Source organism: Anoplopoma fimbria, chromosome 18, assembly GCF_027596085.1.
Source record: "Anoplopoma fimbria isolate UVic2021 breed Golden Eagle Sablefish chromosome 18, Afim_UVic_2022, whole genome shotgun sequence".
NCBI classification, from domain to species: domain Eukaryota; kingdom Metazoa; phylum Chordata; class Actinopteri; order Perciformes; family Anoplopomatidae; genus Anoplopoma; species Anoplopoma fimbria.
In genome coordinates, this window is record NC_072466.1 from 3054427 (window position 1) to 3076879 (window position 22453).

The following is a 22453-nucleotide window of genomic DNA, read 5'->3' on the forward strand; positions in this document are numbered from 1 at the left end:
CTCCCTGAGCTCCAACAACCACATGACCACCAGTCACCGCTTCCTGTTTGTTGCAGAGCAGAACGATCTGCTACTTTGTTTCACATGTCATGCATGTGAAACACCTTCCTGCCGTTTGATAGACACGATCAACATGGAGCATCTGTGTCTGCTGCTGCTGCTGCTGCTGTGTGGAGCAGCTCCTCTCTGCAGCAGCCCTCTGCCGGGCACAGGTGAGTGGACTCCTCGGAGGACCGTGCACTGCTCTATATACATTACACAGGGCCACTGAGGTTTGTTTGGAGATTGTTTCATAACTTTTGCATTCAATGAAACATAAATAATCAGACATTTTGAAGCAAGAGTTAAAGAAAGTTCTTATTATGCCATTGCATAACAAGCATGCAAATATATCAGCTTCCTTACATAAAAGATGAAGATAAAGAGGTTTTTATTGTCATTTGTCATTGAAAATCCGTTTGGTAGCCCTCAGCCAGCCAGCAAGAAAAATTGATTGATTGATTGATTGATTGTCTTTATTTCCATGCAAGCAATAAAAACATGATTATTAATCAATTAATGATTATCAATTGATTATTAATAGATGAAATAAAAAATAAAAGAGACAACAAAAGAACACACAAAAGAAGTAAAAATTAAAAAAAACTTTCTACATGCTCGAAAGGGGGTAGGAGGAAGTAAAAAAACTTATCTAGTCCTACCCCTTAATAGATCAATTTAGCTTGGATAGATGTCACCAACATGTCAGTATAATGCAAGCTATAACACTAAATGCATTGAGAAATATACATTATGACATTGTTGTGACACATTTTTAACCCTTACTTGGTCAAAAAATGACCCACGCACACCTCGTATTATCCACCCTTATCCTTGTTCCCTGTCCCTCCATCTGTCCAGGCAGGTTCTGGCACATCACTGACCTCCACCTGGACCCCTCCTACCACCTGGACCCTGACCCCACCAAGGTTTGCTCCTCCTCCAAAGGAGCCCCCGCCACCCACGCCGGCCTCTACGGGGACTTCATGTGTGACTCTCCCTACGCTCTCATCCAGTCCGCCTTCGCTCACATGGCGCCGCTCACACAGCCTCAGGACTTCATCATATGGACCGGGTCGGTACCCTAAAGAAGGGAGAGCAAAATGATGCGTTTTACTGCTCTTTTCTTCTTCTTTTGACTGTAAAGTCGGATTAAAAATCAATGAATTACATTTGTTGCATGAAAATGAAGAGCGGTGTGACTGACCAGCTCATAGAAACTATCTGTGGCTTTACAGTGGTTTCATATCCTGTTCTCTCACTACTATAGGAAACCACTTTGAGGTTTTAGACTTTAAGATTGAGGAAGCTTTTGTGAAGTGAAGTCACTCTGGAGGCCTCTCACTTCCTCAAGGGAGGTTTCTTTGTTTTAAGCAAAGTTAAAAAACAGGCTGCACAAGTTGTGCTCAGACATTAATGTTCCCTCAAGATGGATTGTAATAACTTTAAAGCGACAGCTACAATAACTTTGTCATATTTTCTCACTGTATCATGACAGCAGTACACGAGACAGATAATCAGTGAAAAACAGGCTCCTCTGTCTTCTCTTGGCATTTGCAAGATTCCACTGTGCCCAAAGGAAAACGAACAGAACCGAGGAATCTCTGTCAAACTAGGCAGCGTGGATCAAATATAAATCAAGATTCTCACCTCAAATGTTTTCAGAAACATATTTTATTGTTAATCTTCAAAATGAGAGAGTTTGTGAGCATGCTGGTGGGCGGTTCTTGGTTTTGGATCGACTGTTTTCAACATAAGATAAGATAAGATAATCCTTTATTAGTCCCGTTTGGATCACAAAGTCCCTTCATTTTTACATCTTTGTGTGTGGTGGAATCTTGCAAATGCTTCAAGGAGCACTAAAGGGAGGCAAAGAAACTAGATTTTTTTCACAGATTATCAGTCTTAAACTTTATTAACATCATAATATACATACAGTTACATACATACAAATGTTAGACCCATCTTAAGCATTAGGAGCAGCGTAACCACTTGGGGTTCAGTGTCTCGCTCATGGACACTTTGATATTTGGAAAGTAGGAACTTGGGAACCAACCTTTTAGTTGAAGTCCAACCCACTTCCTCCACTCTTTTAGGGAAGAGAAAGTAACATAAAACCTGATGTTTAAAGGTTACCAAAGAGAAGCTCTTTGGTTAACCATAAGAGAATGGAGTTAAGAAAAGGGGCAACAGGGCTTAAAGAGTGCTGTTTTTAAATCAAAGAAACAAGTATAACCAACAAAAAGACTCGAATGTACCTGGAAACAACACCAGAGCACAAACGGGGAGAGGCAGTGGCCGTACAACATACACTAAGTCACTGTTGTGCTACCGTCAGGATACAGTGACAGTTTGAGCAAATGTGACCAAGTTATGTTCATTATACTAACCAACTTTTCATATACTAGCTTCCTCAGTTAAAAAATGATCCAATATCTTTGTTTGATCCCAAATAGCTGCAAAATGAATTACATTCCCATCGTCCTCTTATCCATCAAACAGAAAATGATCTTAAAATTGTACAAAAATCTCACACTTTAGTGGGATTAACTCTCTTATTTTACCCTCTCAGTTCTCTTCATGTTTCAGTACTCTGCTGGTTACCATAAATGAAGATGAAGAGGGCTCAAGACTGATGATGCACAGTGTGTTTAAAGGCAGTTAATGAAGTCCTAAAAGCACCCGGCCTTCAAACATTAGTAAGAGTTCTCCACTCTACGTGAAAAGTAGCTTAAAGAAGCGCTCTCTGGGTAACTAATGTGCCCTACACTGTGATGATGACATAGAAAATCTGTAAGCGTCAGTCACAGCAGCAGTGCCTCCATACAGCTTTTCATTAGATCAGCAGCTAATCAGCTAAGCCAGGAATTCATAGGCTTATTAAACATGTTTATGAGAACGCCTTGCCGTTTAATCCTCTTTGCAAGGGAGTGTTAAATTTCCATGTTTTAAGTTACTGTGCAGGCAGATATTTGCTTTATTCTATTGTTATTGGGCTTCGTAGCATGACTTTGCCTTTTCACCTAAAGGGCAAACAGTTGTACGGTGGAATTCATGTTATTTCTGTAACATTGTGCAGCTCTGCTGAGTCGACTGTGTTGGGGAAAAAACAGGATATACAGTAGTGTTGAGAAATCAGGGTTTTCCTTGATTTCTACTGGTAGTGCTGAGTGGTAGTTCATCAGATACTGCAGCTATTTCACATTTAAAGTAGATTCTCTTTCGAGTAAAAAAAACTCCCCCGCAGACAGAAGGGTCTTAAATATGTGTTTGAAGGAAATATCCAGAAAAACTGGCTAAAGCTACAGATCACAGTGTGAAAGTGACCCACCACATCACCTGGAGATCCAGACATAAGACATGAAATTAAAAAACTCTCATAATATTTAACGTTGAACGTAAGCACACGTGAAATGTTAAAGTATATTCGCTAATTGCACAGAAAACTATGTGCACTTCTACGATACGCACGGTTGATTATAATCAGGAACACGCCTAGAAAAGTCCGATTTTTTGACAGCTTGTTTGTTCCCCCTACATGCAGTATGTCTTTTTTTTTTTTTTTTTTTTTTACCGATGTTGCAGTGTTACCAGATTTTAGCAAAAAACGACAGTGTTTTGAAAAACTGCAAAAATGAAAAACCTAAATTGAAATATGTTATCCTTAAAGGTGCACATTGACCTCTTCCTCGTCGTGCTAATTTCTTCTTGTCAATACAACAACTTTTGTGGCTGAGTAATTAAACTCAGGAAAACAAAGTTCTCTGAGGCTCATTTGAATCTGATGCTGGATGTTCTTCTTCCTCTCCACCAGTGACAGTCCACCTCATGTCCCTGTAGACGAGCTCTCTACGGACATGGTGATCCAGGTGATCAGTAATATGACCCAGACCATCAGACAACACTTCCCCAACCTGACAGTCTATCCGGCCCTGGGAAACCACGACTACTGGCCACAGGTAACTTCATTTTAAGCTCATCAGACGGCAAGTTTTTTTTATCATAACCGCCTTGTATGTGAGACTTCCGTGTCTGTAATTAGGTGCTACTGCATAACAGTTTGTATTCCTGCTGTTTTTTTAGGACCAGATGTTGACCTCCACCAATGCCATCTACAAAGCTGTTGCCCAGCTGTGGAAACCCTGGCTGCAGCCTGAAGCTCTGCGCACACTCTCACAGGGTAACCTGTTACTGCATCAGCCACTGTGAAGACGTTTCTGTCACATTATTGATTTATTTAGGAGTCCCAGACCGACAGAATGTGTCTATGGAGTGAAGCTATAATAAGCTCTAAGTTCTTTTTTTTATTTTTAATGTTCAAAAAAGAACAGTTTTTGTTTCATTCCACTGCCGCACTTTTCAAAAATTCCCTCGGACGTTGGTATTTAGATACAGTAATATTATTTTTGTGTGTTTACATACCTAAAACATACATTTTCAAAAATGTTGTTGATTACATTTCTGTAGATGAAGTTATTCATTATTGGACTCATTATTGCAACTCTATAGATGTTGATTAGCTGTTGATGTTCAGCATGTACAATCTAGCCAGTTAGCATGCAAATGTGAGAATATTCAGTGGTCAGTTTACGGTGGTAAATAGCATGTTATGCTAATGCTCTATGTAGGCGTTGGCTTTTATGTTGTGCTTCGTTCTGTCGCTGCAGGTGGTTTCTACTGCCAGCTGGTAAAGCCTGGTTTGCGGGTGCTTAGTCTCAACACCATCCTCTACTACGGCCCGAACAAGGTCACCAGGAACATGACGGACCCTGCTGGACAGTTCGAGTGGCTGGAGAAAACTCTGGAGAAAGCTGCTCAGTGTCTGGAGAAGGCATGGATACTCTTTATAGTCTGTATTTTGATCCATGGAGGCTTTATATTCATTAAACTTTCCTCGAGCAGATCAAAAAATATTTCTAAAATATGTGACGTCAGCACGATGTAAAGCAGAGGTCACTGATAGGCGGATCTAGATCCAGAGCTACAACCGATAATTATAGAGAATTATTACATTTTGACAGAGCATTTCTATTTTAACCGGCACAGCTTTTCTAACATTCACCGCACTGGAAACCATCAGAGCAGATGCATTCGTTGTAAATCATCTCAAGTGATGCTACTCAGCCAATCAAATCTGCTCATTCGGAGAAGCATTAACTCTGAAATATACAAACAAAAATGACATGGAAGAGAGGAATAATAGTGAGAAAGAGGAATAAGTAAGTCATAGAAAAGTATTTTCACATGGCGTTCTCTAAAAAGAGAAAAGTAGACTGCGAAAATAGAGTTTTAAATAATGGATTGATAAACTGGTACATGTTCATTTTTCCCACAGGCAGTTTGAAACCAGTATGTCGGTGGCAATAATTAAAATTGGGAACATCAGGTGCCATTACGAGGCAAAGCACAAACATAAATGTTTGCAGCAAACAAACCCGAAATATGTTTGTCAAGTTATTTATCATATATTTATACAAACTAGGCTTATTCTTTTCAAACATGAATGAAAAACTTGTGTGTAAACAGTAAAAGCAGTTTATTTGTTTTGCCAGTAATCCTGACACTTTTACTTCCAACAGCTGAGATTTATACATCTTTTACTTCCTGCTCCAGGTGTACATCATAGCTCATGTACCAGTGGGCTACCTGGTCTATGCCAGAAACATCACCGCTATGAGACAGAGCCACAACGAGCGGCTGGTCGCCATCTTCAGGAAGTACAGTGATGTCATTGCTGGACATTTCTACGGCCACACCCACCGCGACAGCATCATGGTGCTGTTGGACCAACAAGGTAAAATATATCTCTTATTGTTTAATTTGACTTTGATGGTGAGGTTGACCCTGATTTTATCACTTCCAGAAGTAGATATGATTTATCAAAAATGTCCTTTTCACAATTGTCTCTGTTTTCTATATTATGTGGGCAAAAACTTGAACTGTAGTGAAATGTTCCTACTGTGACCCTAAAGTTTCTCTGTCATGGAGAATATTCATCTATGTAAGCAAATCTATGAGAGTTCAAAACCAAAATAAAATCCTAAACAGAAAGTTAGAATGACAAAGATTTTTTATTTTATTCTTCAAGAGGAAAACTGTACGGTAAATTCTCTGCCTTGTTTACATTGTTATTTATTTTTTTATTGTTTCTGTCTTTGCGAAGTAAAGTGCCTTTGAGTACCTTTTTTTTTAAAGTGCTATACAAATAAAATGCATAATCATTATTAAGTTAAAATGTATTTCAAGCTCTGACAGTGCTTACATTTTGATAAAGAATCACAGATTAAATAATGATACGGGGGGGATAATTATGTCTTTTCTAAAAGTCAATGCTAAGCTCTTCCTTTCAAACTACGCAGCAACAACATTTAAACACGGTGACTGACTTTTTAAGATAAGCTTCTTCAGAGAGGGATAGCAGACACATTCACTTTCTTCTGCACCTGAATAATGTGGTGTTTGTGTTTTCTTGTTCTGCAGGTAAACCGGTGAATTCTCTTTTTGTGTCACCGTCTGTCACGCCAATCAAAAGTGTTCTGGAGCCTTACTCCAACAACCCAGCTTTCCGCGCGTATTTGTACAACACCAAGGACTACACTCTCTTGGTAAGTAACTTTCAGATATTTATTGGGACTATGGGTCCAAAGCAGCCCAAAGTATTCATAAAAAGTTGTTATGATGCCAATACCATTATCAGAAATGCCTCTGATGGAGTTGGATCGGGTACACAAGTCTATGCACCGATCTCATGTTATCAAGTTCATTTAAGCCACACAGGAACAACAACACGTGTCATTCGCTACACGATCTTTACTGCACAAATTCAAACTAGTAGTACACCCTTGTGGTTAAACGCTCTTGTGTATTTCTATTATGTCCCCGATAATGTTACAGTGTGAAAAACAAATCTGTGGTGAAATCTGCAGGAGGAGAGCTACTAAACAGCAGCGCAATCTTGCTTTACTTAATAACGGAGCTAACAACTAACGCTGATGAAGGTTGCATTGAGTTACATGATGCGTTCAAGCTCTATTCATTCATTCATTTTGTAAAATTTAGTTTGCTTGAAGAAGATGATTTTACAGAAAAATAAAGAAAGATATGAGAGAGAAAATTATGACTTTAAATTGTCTTGTTTTTGACTCGCTGCTATCGGCTTATATATATGTTAAGGAAGGAAAACTGTTGTTAAGGAAGGAAAAAAAGGTTTCAGAGCATCGCTAAAAAGAACAGCCCCAATATATAAATATATAGACACTGCCATGCCTGTATGAGGCAACAGATCAGAGGCACCTCTCTTAAATAACTACCCCACATATAACTAATAAAACAATTTAAAAAAAAGTCTTATTTCACAATGAAGCCTTAAAAATGTAAGAAAATACAGAAAAGAGATGCTCGAGTTTACGAGCGTATCGAAAAAAACTCGGGTCAAATTCAGAATGTCCTGCACTGACTATTCTTTTAATTAAAGACAGAAGACAAAAGTCCCTCCTGGTGATTAATCACGGTGTCAATCAGCACACAAAAACAGTTTCTGGCTTTCAAAAAGACTTAAAGACCTTTTCTCCCTCTCTCTCTCTCTCTCTCTCTCTCTCTCTCTCGCCCTTTTTGTTGTTTTTCTCTCTTTCTGAAGGATATCTGGCAGTACTATCTGAATCTGACGGAAGCCAACGAGAAACAAAGATCCGACTGGAGGCTTGAATACATCATGACTGAGGCTTTTGGACTGACTGACCTGCGGCCACAAAGCCTCCTCCAGCTGGGCCTGAGCTTCAGGCTGCCGCAGACCAAAGCCTTTGAGGAGTATTTCAGTCACTTCATGGTCGCTTACAACAGCAGCATCGTCTGTGAGGGCGACTGCAAGCTCAGCCAGGTGTGTGCCGTGCTCTACCTGGACCAACCGTCCTACTCCAAATGTATCTCAAAGGGAGAACGGTAGCACGGATGATCAGAGACGACGGGTTTGTCTCAGGAGTTTATTATTATCAGTTAATCACAATTTAGTTGTATAGCAGCTTTAATTCAAAGTTATTGCAGTTCAAAGTGCTTCACAGACGACTGACGAGCTGAAAATAAGACATAACAACATAATTGTCTGCAAATACAATTAAACAATTTGATACCAATGCATGCGAGACAATAAATAATTCAAAATGTTGTCAAATAGATTTAAAAGCTATAATAACAGTAACAGCAGTAAAACACATGAAATACAACATTGAAAACAGAATATTTCATTATTATTACATTTTAACAGCTTAAATACAACAAAATAAGTGATTAATAAAATAACAATAAAATACAGTTTTACAGCCTAAATACAGCAATATATGTGAAGAATAAAATGTTCTTTAATTTTACAGCTTAAATACAATAGAATAAGAATATGAAGGACCAACATTTTAAAACCTTCAAGCAGTTATTCAATTAAAATGTGATTGAAATAACATGTAAGTCTTGAGGGATTTGTCTCAGGGAGTCACATTTTTTTTTTACTCAAATGCTGGAATCCAAAAATACAATGCGCATTTCTGTCGCATTCAAATATAAATCTAACTTTTTTACTTTGAGCTGGTTCTTAATTGGTATATATTTACCTAAATACTACTTTCTGGTATCAAGTCATCCATATGCAGTTCGGACAAAAAAAATGCACAATATCTGAGTAAATTAAGAGTTTTATTTTTAAGAAAATATGCAATCCAGACCACAAAATAGCAATAAATTAGTTAGTTACTGATACAATGCATATAGATATCTTGATGATCTTTGTTATCTCACAAAACAATAAAAACACATTCTTTAACTGGTCTGCTCCTCAGTTTCGAGAGGTGTGAAGACTTTTTAAGGGAAATCATTGAGGTGTGATGACTTTAGCTTAGTTACATCTCATCACTGTGCTTCATGAAACACAGTCAGGTGTAGATCTTCCTCTGAAGTCTGTTTAACTCCTCTCCCACTAATGGATTATATCTAATCTCTGTGATCATCTAATTGCTGCCAAATGTCGACCGCCACATGAGCTGATGGTGTTGATTCAACACGAGAACTGTGTCACTGTGTCTTTTCAAATGTAAGAGTTTAAAGCTTGGATTTTCTGACGAATGCCGTTTATAAAAATGTAAACTTTGCATGTTACTCTACATTCCACAAATGTATCAGTAGCTGTAACTTCTGACAATGTGGATAAATGAGGTGCGCCATCACTAGAAACCGTGAAAATGTGTTTTTAATTGTTCAGACCTTCATCTTTGTGTGAGCTACAGAGAGATTTCAAACTAGATTATTTATAAAAATGTAAGATCTGAACAACCGGATTAAAGTTAATTTGAGCACATTTTTTGCAATTATCTGGTTTGTTTTTGAGCCTTTTGTGTCTGTTCTGGGAAAATTGTAATGTTTTTAGCTTTTTGCTGTTTTGCTTTAAATCTGATATTTGTGTTTTTATGTAGTGAAATTTGTAAGCTGCCATCTTGGCCAGGAAATGGGATAATCCTGGATAAAGAAAACGTATAGAAAAATATAACAAAAAATATATAAATATTCTTTTCATACACCAAACATTATGAAATTTGTTCCGTAAAAATTTACCAGAAATACAATACATTTAGTATTTAAAATTCATTGTGTGACATCTTCTGTTACATCAAAATTCAGTTTGAATTGAGAAAATAACCATATTGCAAATAACTGTGTTCACACTAAAAGCCAAATGGCGATGTGAAGCTACAATCTGATGGCCAACGCTCCAATGACGCGGTGAAGCTTCAACCAATCATGTGTTTTTCTTTCCAACTGTTTTGTTCCATCTAAAGTGTGCGGTTAGCCAGTTCTCAGTGTTAACTAACAGCATAACTACGTCAACGAGAGCTTTAGCAACACCTCAACCAGCCGACAATGTTGCTGGCCTCGTGTTGCCACTTTGTTGCTTTTGTTGCTCGTAGTGTGACCAACGCATATCGCAGAGAAAGTGTGTTGATTTGAATGTCACAGTTTATTTTTCTACTCAATAAAGATCTTCCTCCAAAGAAGATTAAACCCGCTGGTCCGTTTTCAGAGGCTTAACTTCAGAGTTGCTAACTTGGAAGCCACAGTAACAACTTGTGCAGGCTAGTTTGTCTCTGCAGGGCGGCAAAGGAACAGCGACTGACCTCCTCTGACCCTCTCACTTCAATCTCCCTCCCTCCCACCGCCGGCCCCCTGGTCCTTTTTCATTCTTCTTCTCTTGTTTCTCAGCCGCCAGCTCAAGCATTTGCCCCCTCCTTCTCCTCTTCCCCCTCCACCCATCCCGGCTCTTTTGTCCCTTCGTCTCCCTCCTTAAAATGTTGATCGCACCTCTCTTAAAGCTCCACTGGCAGCTTTTTGAGGTCAAACTGCACCGGACAGAATCTCCAAAAGTTTTGCTGCAATAGAAAATAGAAAAAAAAGATGGAGTTAAACCAGTTTAAACTCGTGGCAAAAGAAGAGGTCACAGGATAAATGTTAGGGATCACAAGGTGCCTGAAAAAACACATTTTCACAAAAGAAATTAGTTATTTTTAGTCTCATTTCTATCTCTTCAAACCCCTTAAGTTATTCAAATTAACCACCAATGGAGGGAGGAGTTACTTTTTGGTTAAAGTGATCACAACCCAAACATAAATGCAACATTTGTCGGGGGACAAGAAAACATAACCCGCCTTTTCATGAGAGGTCACAAGCCCGGAAAAGGTATGAACCACTGTCCTGGGGAAAAGTTATAATAATAGCTACATTGGCATTAACATGAAAAGTTTTTTTATCTGGATTTCCATTGACTGTTTATATTATTACAAACTTCAGCTGGAGAAAAAGAGAGATTGAGTTTGGAGAAAGTTTCCCTGAGCTGAGAATCTGTGAGTTTGTTAAACACTTTCCCCTCATGTGCCCCCAATGTCGTTATTATTCCGGACTAAGCCTGGCCTCCCTTAAAACTCAATGCCTGACAGAACGTAACCGTGGAGACGGAGACGGTGGTGAGCATAACGATGGAGAGGACTCCGTCGCCAGGGTAGCGGCAGTGAAGCTCCCAGTCCTCTGAATCCATGGCTGAGGTCACCGTTAGCTGCTGTTATTTAACCGCCGACAAGCTTTTCAACCGAACTCCATTCAAATTGCCAACACTTTTATTTTCTCTTTCATGATAGAGAGCATGCTGTTTCTCCTTGTTTATTTTAAGAATATATATATATCCTGGAATATATTAATAATTATGTTTTAACTGGTGACAAAAAATACAAAACAGGAGTGATGGAAAGCAACTAAGTACCTTTACTCAATAACTGTACTTAAGTTAATTCTGAGGTACTTATACTTTGCAATTGTCTGTGGCAATTATCTTACTTTTTACTTCACTAAATGTATTTGATAAACTTAAGTTACTTTGCAGATCCAGATTGATTAATACAAATATAATCAGCAAATCCATTATAAAACTATAGTTTAAGGGACTTTGACTAGAAACAAAGTAGTTCTACAGTGTGGTTTTGTTACTTTCACTTCAGTAAAAGATCTGAGTACTTATGCTTATGTTTAATTATTCTACATTTTTGAATAGATGTAGATTTCATGTGGCTTTCTTTTTACACTAATCAACATAAAAAAAATCCACCTTAACGTCAAAGTGAAACCAGATCTCTGCAGCATGATCTCAATTAATTACATGAAATAAATATTTGTATGAATCTGGTGTTTCAGAGGGTCGCATGATTAGTTGAATGCACATCACCTGTGAGTGGAGTCAAGGGGTTTCAATCCATTGTGGTATAAATGCACCTGTATCTGGAAGGTCCAACTTTTGGTGATTAAGTTTTTAAGTCAGCATGTTGCTTCTTATGCGGTTTGTCTCATGGTCAGGTTGTTTTAAATAGTTGTGATGATGCGGATATTCAGAATATTTTAACTAGAATGTCAGTAAAGACTGAAGGGACAGATGGACCAACTGTCTGCCTCTAAATTATTTGGAGATAAATGGAGTAGGAGTGGAAAAACATCCAACAGCAGGATATTGAATCATTTTTTATGTTCCTGAAACCTGCTGGAAGTTTTTATCTCTTAAAATGTCACACTGGAGCTTCACTTAAATACACTTTATATCATTTTACTTTTATATTGATGTTAAGCTTGTACAAAGAAGTAATGACACATTGCCACATGTCCTATATCGCAATTTGTACAGTTTTTATTTTATTTCAATTCCCCTTTAATCCCAACTTGGATATAGGAAACATGACCCACTTACTATCCAAAATACCTTATAATATATTAAATAAACTTATTTTATGTAGGCCGCTACATACTTTAGAATAAATAGATGGGAAACTCTAAGTAAAAAAACAACAAAATAAAAGAAAACTGACACCAACAAACTAAAACTGCAAAGACAACAAGTGTCACATCCATCCTTGTACAAATACTCCATTACAAGTAACACAACGTATGTAAGCATTAGCATCAAGGTAAAAGCATTTCCCACTGAAATAGAAAATAATTATAAGAGATTCCACCTCTTCAAAATGAAAAAGTTGTGGCTATAAAACTAAGGAGACGGTTGCCATAGGGACAAAAACAAACATTATCATAAACTGGGAGACGTTTCGTCCCCCTAAATGTCCGTCTGAACGGCCGTCTTGCTCTCTGTTTGTCTGGCTGACCCAATAGTTCAGGTTTGCATACATTTCTGCTTTCCTTCCAGTTGGCCGACCGGCCGTCTGGCTGACTGGTGTCTGACTGGTGTCTGACTGGTGGTGCCCCATAACCAGTTAATCTGAGGATTACTGTCAGGACAGTATAGCCGTCCAACTGGCCTCTCCTGGGGAGCTGGAATCTGTGTGTGTGTGTGTGTGTGTGTGTGTGTGTGTGTGTGTGTGTGTGTGTGTGTGTGTGTGTGTGTGTGTGTGTGTGTGTGTGTGTGTGTGTGTGTGTGTGTGTGTGTGTGTGCACCGTTAACCCTCAGACATCCAGCTCACTTAATCCCTTTAAACATCTTCAACGTTTTAAACGCTGTCCCTCTCTTTAGTGGTCTCATATCTAATTCCCTTCATTCCTGCACTTTTTAGAGATGTACTACACTGCCTATGACATCACACTAGAGGAAGGGAGGGAGAAATATAACATGAATATGTATCATATTCTTTAAATGTCCCCCTGTCTCCTCATGAATTTGTAAAGGAAGTCTGTCTTGTTCCTGAGTAAACGTTGCATTTCAAATTGATTCTCTTGAAGCCTTTTTACAGCCTAAAATATCTCACTTCTATGTAGGACCTCTCATGACCTTTTGCTAATTAAATTGAGGATCATTACTTCTTTTTCTTCATCTACTTTAGACCCAGTGAGCATTAATCGGTGGTAAACCTCGATAAATCTGTCAGGTTTTAATGATTATGTTAGATTTAATTGTCTTAAATGTCTCTGGTTTAATCCTAATACCACCTCCACACCATTGCCCTATTAACTATGTCTACATTTGTGTGAACCTTCCCTTGGATGTCCTTACAGTTTAGTCACCAGGCACACAAGGCCTTGAGGGTTTTTCAATGCACCGATACAGTTTTGAGCATTTTTCATCTCACATGCAAAGTCAGCAGTGGCCTGTGGCCCCGGGTGACCTCCTCCTTCTGGATTTATGACTAATCCTTTTGTGTAAAAACAGCCCTTGTCTGGACGGGATTGGACTAAAAGTGATTAGTGCTGTTTGTTGCTGTCGGCGTTATTAGTCACTGTAGTTCTGCCCACATGCAACATTTTTTTTCCGACATGCAAGTGAAGTTATTTAGATGATAATTCTATTCCTTTTTTGCATTGAACTGTTTCCGTCTTGCATTTAAAACAAATACACACAGTTACACCCCCTCACGGCCTTGGATCATGTGTGAGAATATTACCCGCTAATCACTGTGCAGCTGACCTCATTAATGACCTAATTGAGGCAAAAAAAAAAGGCTTAATCTGTCCGATATTTGAGGTTGACGGAGAAGTACTGTAAAATTAGGCCAATATATTTGAACTTCTGTTTGCTCTGGTGTTTTGCTGTTGAAGCTGAAACCTATTTTTTTGCCAACACGCAGGGCGAAGAACACAAGACGCAACATTTTACATCGGTTTGTGAAATAGTCACGAAAATGAAACGTGTTGGTTCATGAACAGGGACACGAAATGTCTTTGAAATGTTTTTTTCGTGTAGCTCAGCATGAAAATAATGCCAATGGAAAGACCATTAAGAGCCATATTCAAGGAGAAAACACAAATCAAGAGCAAGAGCATACTTTTAATGTCAAAAAGTTTACCTTTTGGTGGGCAAGGGGTCCAACAAAACTGTTGTTCCACACCTCATTGTGGTTTTATGGAAGTGGTTCTCCAAACTGTTAGCGACAGTTTTCATAAACGTAATTATTTAGTTTGTTGCTTAAACCTAACTGTAGTTTTTTTTTGCCTTAACCTAACTCTTGGTTCTGTTGCCTAAACTGTTGGTGGTTCTGTTGCCTAAACTTCACTGCATTTTAAGGCCAACAATGATGTGTTATCTTAACCTAACTTTCGTTTTTAACGTAATGTAGTACCGGAGAAAAAGGTTTACAGAGCGTCACGAAAACAAACGTACAATTTGTGTACCTGTAAACAAAACTAATAGATTTCATTTTGTGACAATATCATAAACTGCCGTGAGACTGTGTTGAACATTTTGCGTGCACTGAAGTTTACAAGAATATTTAATTCCTTGTAGAACACTTGGTAGAATTATCATTATTATTATGTACCGTAAAAATTGCAAGAAAAAAAAAATTGTCTTTTTTTACTGTAAAATCTATGGATGATGCAGCAAAAAAGGAAACTATTCTGTCGATGCTCACAACATGCGAACATAATGCTCCTTTCATAACTCTGGTGTCCCGTGTGATATTCTCCCACACCCAAGTCTCACACAGTCCATAATGGAGAGGGAGAGACAGAGGCAGAGGGGCGGGGGGGTCGTCTTTAGTCTCATGCTTCAGTAGTAATTTGTCAGCGGGCATGAATGGGCTCCTTCATCAGCGAGTGGAGACAGCAATGTGCAATCTGTGTGTGTGTGGGTGTGCGTGTGTGTGTGTGTGTGTACACTAGTGGGGGTCCGGCCTCAGATTGGAGTTTGCTCTAAGCCTCTTGTAGCCCAGATCGCTCCTTTGTATGGGCCCACCATAGGCAGTTCCCCAGCAGCCAATCAGACTCCACAGAGACCATTACTTCACTCTCTGATGGTGGCTGTGTCAAGTCCGACCAGCATCCACCCCAACGGGGAAAAAACGTTAATTTATTTGAAGCGAGCAGGAGAAGCAGGACAAAAAGAAGAAAAAAGGGATTCTGTGAATAAAAAAGTTCACTTTAGAACTTAGACAACCAACTCCACATTAAATATATACATTTTCTAACTTGCTTAGACTACTTTCTAACCTTTTCTGAGATGTCCCAGCTTCCAAAAGGATGAACCCTTTCCATTTTGGTGATTCAATCTAGCATGGATAGATTACTGAATAGGCTTACTGGGCCTCAAGGACTCAAAACAACCACAAAGAGACACAAAGCAACTAATGAGGGACTCAAAAGGACAACAAAAAGACACAAAGCAACAATAAAAAGTCTCAGAATGACCATAAGGAGACACAAAACAATGTTCTTGTATTTTTAACCCAATTTATCGATACTGTGATAACATTCTGTGTATGTATTAGCCATTAACTCCATAAAAAGTCTGTATTTAGATATTAATGTCAGCAGCGAACAGGATGTTTTCCACAGGTCGAGTTGTCCTTGAGTAAGACCAGAACCATTGGTGTGGGGTGTGTTTGTATGTGTGTGTGTGTGTGTGTGTGTGTGTGTGTGTGTGTGTGTGTGTGTGTGTGTGTGTGTGTGTGTGTGTGTGTGTGTGTGTGTGTGTGTGTGTGTGTGTGAATGGGTAGATAAGGAGCAAAGTTAAGGTCATAAAATCGACAGAATTAAAGAGCAGAACAAGCAAACATTAAAAGATACATGGTTTACTAAACAACCCTTTTTAGGAAGCTGCTGTCTTGGAAAGTCAAAATAACTGGTAGTGTGTCTGTATCACTGTGTGTGTGTGTGCGTGTGTGTGTGTGTGTGTGTGTGTGTGTGTGTGTGTGTGTGTGTGTGTGTGTGTGTGTGTGTGTGTGTGTGTGTGTGTGTCTGTGTGAGTCCATTTTCAGTACAAACGAGTTGGACGAATGCCAGCTATTGACGGTCGAGCCTCCACTTCCAATTAAAATTTCACCCAGAAACGGGGAGTTGGTACATTTCCCACTGGAGCAAAGCTATTGTCCAAGAACACAAAGCTCTGATTATTGTGGAGGTGCTGGATTTATGAATGGGCCATGAAAGATGGCGGCCATTTCTCAATTCTACTAGAGCGTTATGGGATTTGTCTTTGCATGTGACGCAGGCTGCTACCAAACAATGATGGAGAGGTGGATTCAGTGATTATCATCCTGCTGACAGATGGGTACAATGTACACCATCAGGGATTTCAAAGGCAATGCTGTGAGTTCAGGCTTGGAGTTAGTAGTTTGACCAATAAAAGCTTTACTTAAAGGAACAGTGTGTAGCATTGAGAGAGATCCATTGGCAGAAAAGGTATATGATATTATTAAGTATGTTTTTTCTTGGTGTATAACCACCTGTGTTTCCGTTACCTTAGAATGGGCCGTTTATACAGTATGTCTATGGCCGTAAATGGCAGTTCAACCATTGGCTGTGTATAAGAAGTGGATGTAGTCGCCGTGACGCCTCGTATGCACCTTAAATGCATACAGTTTTTTCAAAATAAACTTCCGTATTCAAAGGAAACTCTGTTAGGTTTAGGCAACAAAACTACTTACTTTGTGGGATATCTCAGAGTTACGGCGTTTTGTTTTTCGTAGGTATTGCTACGAATGCTGGATGAGACCGGCCTGTGTGACGTTACCCACTGGTTTGTGGACTGAATTTTTGAATCCTCCAGTTTGGCATTTTGGGGCGTCGCCATCTTTGATTTTGGCAGTTACCATTTTTTTATTCTTGCAACCAGTGAACAGAAGTGGCAATATTTGAACTATGCTTTATGGTCTGTTTGACTCTAAATGGAGCATCATTTACTAAATGAACATCATGCTGTATTGAAGAAGACTTGAAACTAGAGATTGAGACCATAAACTCATGTTTACAATGTTTACTGAGGGAATAAATCAAGAGAGAAGTAGAGTCATTTTCTCATAGACTTCTATACAACCAGAGGAGTCGCCCCCTGGTGGACATTAGTGATAATGCAGGTTTAAGGAACTGTTTAAAAAACACGTGTATCTTGGTGTGGCAGTCCTGGACGAGTCAATCTTTAGATAAAAAGTATTTATCTCAAAGACACTTTTCCTGGCAAAGGTGAGGAAAAGGGAAGTTGCCATGTAAATCCCTTTTAAACAACATGGTTGATTTGATTTGATTGGTTTAGAGCCACGACGGACATCAATTAGTCAAAAGCAAGTAGCTTCAAGTGGTAAGAGAAAGCACTGAACCTCCCACAATCTATGCCTCCTGCTCCTCTTTCCTGAACAGATCAGCCATAATGCAAAGAGATGCAACAAGTAATGAATCTCTGAGGAGGATCCAGGAGGTTAAGCTGACTGTTAATGCTTAATCTCTCTGTTCTTTCCTCCCTCCCTCCCTCCATCCTTCTTTCTATACACCACCTCCTCCCTCTTCCCTCCTCCTCCCACCGGCTCGGTTTGAAGGGTCAGTGAGTTTGCTCTCGGAGAGGTTTGTACAGGAAGAGAGGGGTAGAGGGGTGTGGCATGTTGACCAGTGTCTTTGATCCCTCTGGGGGGGTTGCAACCCCTTTTATTCCACCTGATCAACACTGTACTGACCCCGTGGTCCGACCCCCAGTGGAGAAACCGCTGCATCTGGGGCTCAGCAGAGGTGCACGGGGAAGATTGTTTTTGCTCCGTCTTCCCCAAACTGTTCCTCACTAATCAATTCCTCTTTTCATTTAAATTCCATCTGGAAAATCCGAAATGTTCCAATTATTCTATATTTTTTTCCTGGCACAGCTGCAACCTAATTGCAACGACGTCAGCATTATTATACACCTTATATAAATGATATTTGTTTATGTTGTGGCAAGAAAACACTTAAACAAACCCTGTGAGAGGGAAAAGAATAACGATTAACAACGTATTTGAGAAGAAAAGCCTCCAGTGTCAACCTGTGCTTTTTCTAGTTCTGCAAGTTGGTTCGTTATCTTCATCAATGCTGCCATCTGCTGTTTGTTGCATTGTGTTACCTTTTGTAATGAAGAACGCTCTCAATCATTTATGAGCTGACTGTCGATGGAGACCAACGAAGAACAGGACTGTTTCAAACAGCAGTTATCAAAAGAAAAGGAAATAGTTAAACTAGTTTTATTCTTCTCCATACGGTCATAAAAATTAAACAGTATGTGCTTTTATTGGCTATAAAATGAATGATACAATGTTCAATTTTTAAAAAAACTTAAATTCTCTTAAACTTTCCTAAACGCAATAAATCTATAATATCTGGGATATTTAGTTAATCATTACAGTTCACATATTACTGAATCATTGTTTTTTATTACCCTTACTCTGAAATGATTATGTGCAAACTGGAAAACAATCAGGTAGCAAATAGTTTCAGGGTCTTTGTGCTGCTATCTGTCTAGAGATTGTTTAAGGCGAGATGCTACAAGCATAAAAAATATTTTTCCTTTTTCATCCACTGGTCAATTTTGAGACTATTTTGCTTCAATAACATGTCTTTTTACAGACTAGTGGAAAAAGAAAACATCCAAAATACACATTAAGGTGTTTATTTTACTACTTTGTCTATTTGCGTCTGTGTTTCACCAAAAGTAACCATTAGATAATACTTCATATACATATTCAAACGTAACATTTCAGAAAACAATGACAGTATTTTCTGATTAATGGAATGATACAAGGAGATATCCCAAATTCCCTCTATAAAAAAAAGTGACTCTAATATGTCCACAAAATGAAACTAAAATGTTGAATCTGGCTTTCTCCAATGTTCAAATTTCTGTTCTTGAAATGTATGCAAATAAGCACATATTTAATAAGATAATCCCTCATTTACTTATTTAAACATTTTATTTCAGAAAACCTGTAACACAAATATATAATGTTTTAATTTACGTAATAAACTGGAGAAATTTCTTGCTGATATTTATATTTTTTTTTACCTTTTGCCTGTAGTGTCTCCCTGTAAATACTTTTGTATTTATGTGACATTGACCAGCAGAGGGCGTCGTGGTGCCTCACTGGTGAAGAAGAAGCTCAGGTTCAGTTCTTTTGGTGAGTCTGCATGTTCTAACTGTTCTCTGTGTTTCATCCACAGTCAGGTGATGTGGAATCAAGTTTACTTTTCAAGGAGCAACGGAACAAGAAGGTGGAGCTGTTCACGGTGAGTCTTCTCATCATGTCCATCACATGCTGGTACAGGCTCCACAGTGGTACATTAGAAAGGTTTAAGCTACAGATTGTTGTATTTTTTATGTTGGTGTTTTTTGTTTGTGTGTTTTCCATTGATTACATCTCAGGTTTCACATTTTCTACCAGGACTTTTCATACATCCCATTTTGCACTAACCAGTGCTCAAAGCCCTCAAAAACCACCTGCCTGCCTGTATGAGCAGGATAAACAAATGAAAAAAAAATAACTGATGTATAATCAATCAAAAGCCAGTTATAAAAGAAACTCACTTTCACGCGATGACCATCAGTCGTGTTCTGAGTATTAATCCTACATTTTATTTACAACAGGTTGTTACAAAAAGTTACACATCTGACAGGAAATGAAAGAATAAACACAGAGTTACCAGTTTATTGGCTACAACTATCTTTCTTTTTTTGTATTGTGTTATACTGATGGGTGTTTCTATTATTTTGTTCATCGATTTAAGCTATAAATAAAGGTGGGCTAAATAACAGAAACAGATTTCTGCATAAAGAAATACAGTTTCAGCAAAAACGATTCATGCAAACTGCAGTAGTTTGAGTTGTATTTAAATAAACTGGCAACTTGGTGTACATGTGAATTATTTATATGAGTAATTTGGATAAGTAGCAGTGCATTGTGGGACAGGCCTCTTCCCTGTTAGTTGCAGACCATAAATGACTAAATTGAATTTATTTTTTTGGGGAAAACAGGACAGTTTAATGTTCAGCTGCAGATCCTCAGACCTTTTTCAATCCTCTGGACGTCCTCATGTGAACTTTTCAGGTCCAGTGGTCGTTTGTTAATCAGCCGTTCAGCCCCTCAGAGACTAAGAGCCCAATCAAAGAGCCACTTCACTAAATGACAGCTGCTCCAGAGGTAATTTCCGATGCACGTCCACGCTGCATTCAATTTGCTCCAACACTGGCCCCTCAGAGCTCAGGGCAATTATTGCAACCCCCCTCCTGCCTCCCCTGGGACCCCGTTGCTTTCCGTCTACCCCCCTGCATTCAAGATTTGCCCTTGTCCCCTCCCCCACTGAGAGGGTCTTATGTAAACCCTGGTCTTTATCCACATACAGGTTCTGTCTGGGCAGCATCACATTCATCATGTTAGATTAAAACATCATAACCTGCTTGGATGTATTAAGAGGATTTGAATGTCTCTGAATTCAGTCCGATAATATTATATTTTAGTTTCTGTAGTTTTTTACACATGTATTACACCTTTACTGTTTGCTTACTCATTTATTATACATTGTTTTGGTCTTTGTTTTGTCACTATCCAATTTGGAATATCTTATCTTATCTTATCTTATCTTATCTTATCTTATCTTATCTTATCTTATCTTATCTTATCTTATCTTATCTTATCTTATCTTAGTGGGTAAAAGGGTATCATGACATCATCATCGTAACAAGCCTGGACCTGTTCAGTTGGGAGTTGAAGGTCATTACTTTGTAGGAAATGAAAAAAATAATTCTTCATTTAAATCCCTCGCTAGGCATCCTAAAAAATAAATTATTTATAAGAGCCATCCTGGGTTCTTTATTCAATATTTTATACTAATTAATTCATGGAAATGTATAAATGTTAGTACAATTCTGACCATTGCCTGAACCACACAGAAAGTGTTGCTCCTAAAGCAACAATTCGATGAATCTCAACTTTTGCATCATGTTTCAATGTTTTCAATTTCTAAAATAATTCCTTGTTAAAAGTGCCTTTAACTTTCTCTATTGTGGTGATTTTACAAGTGAAAGAACAAAAAGTCAACAACATACTTCATCATAAAACATGCTGCTAAACAAAATGAGAGAAAATCAACAATCGACTAAAACCCTCTTGTTCTTTTGTATTCTTAAATACCATTTAAAAAAAATAATATTGCCAGAACTTTCTGAACACAGCTGACGTTTTCAGCAGCATTAACAAAATATAGCAGTAAAGGAAAAAAAAAGTGAGTACTAGAAATTCAGGAAATTCAAAGTATTTTTGTTACTCTTTATTTTTGTATTTCTTATACTAATTTAATTTTTTTTGTTACTAGTTTAACATATATTGTTGTAGCAGACAGCAGTGGAGGTAACTGAGCTGTAGAGCATGTAGAGCTCTCCACTCAGCCATGTGCATTTAAAGATAAGTAGGCGGCTACAATAGATATTAATTCAGCATGTTTAAGTGCAGCTGTCTGGTCACCACTGAGCAGGTGCCACCCCCACCCGCCTCCTCCATCCATCCATCCATCCATCCATTAATCCATTCATCCATGGAGCTGCATTTCATTTGACCAGCTGTAATAAACCATGTGAGTGAGTAAGCCCTCTTTTACTGTATGAATTATGATCTCAACGATTCAAATCAGGCTGATGGTGATGGTTCCTCCCTCCATCTTTCCTTCTGAGGCTGCAACCAACACTTGACTCTCCTCTTTCACTTCATTTCTCCGCCAGTTCTTTTGTCACTTTATTCCTCCATCTCCCTCCAGAGGAAGACTTTAGTATCAGGCAAGAGAGCCCGCCCGGGGCGCAGAGACAGACATGGACCCCCAAGAGTGTATCCTAAAAAAAAAAGCTTAATGTGCACCTGCAAGAGACACTTTAAAGAAGATAAATGAGGCAGATGATGTTAGAGATCTTTATAAAAGATTCTGCTACAAAAACTCACATTCATTATCTAAGAAGGCAGAGAAGGGAAGAAAGAAAGATCAGGAAGAGGAAGCAAACTCATAGAATACCACCTCAGCACTCATGCTGCTGCTTTATAAAGTAATAGTACTTTCTCCCTTGTGATATTTCATGTCATTGAAATGACACAGTAAGCAATAATTAATAATCTGAGGGTCAAAAGATATCTAGGCATCTATGTTCAACCCAGTCGGCAGGATTTCTTTTGGTATTGTACGT

General features: G+C 38.6%; 1 protein-coding gene across 1 annotated transcript; it reads left to right on the top strand.

The window, feature by feature from the left end:
- The first annotated feature begins 69 nt into the window (after positions 1-69).
- On the top strand, positions 70-9370 carry smpdl3a (sphingomyelin phosphodiesterase acid like 3A). Its single transcript, XM_054617994.1, has 8 exons — positions 70-212; positions 901-1114; positions 3854-3998; positions 4123-4219; positions 4707-4870; positions 5653-5833; positions 6520-6644; positions 7676-9370. The coding sequence occupies exons 1-8, from the start codon at positions 134-136 to the stop codon at positions 7979-7981; spliced, it is 1311 nt and encodes a 436-aa protein (XP_054473969.1). The 5' UTR covers positions 70-133; the 3' UTR covers positions 7982-9370.
- The last annotated feature ends 13083 nt before the right edge of the window (positions 9371-22453 follow it).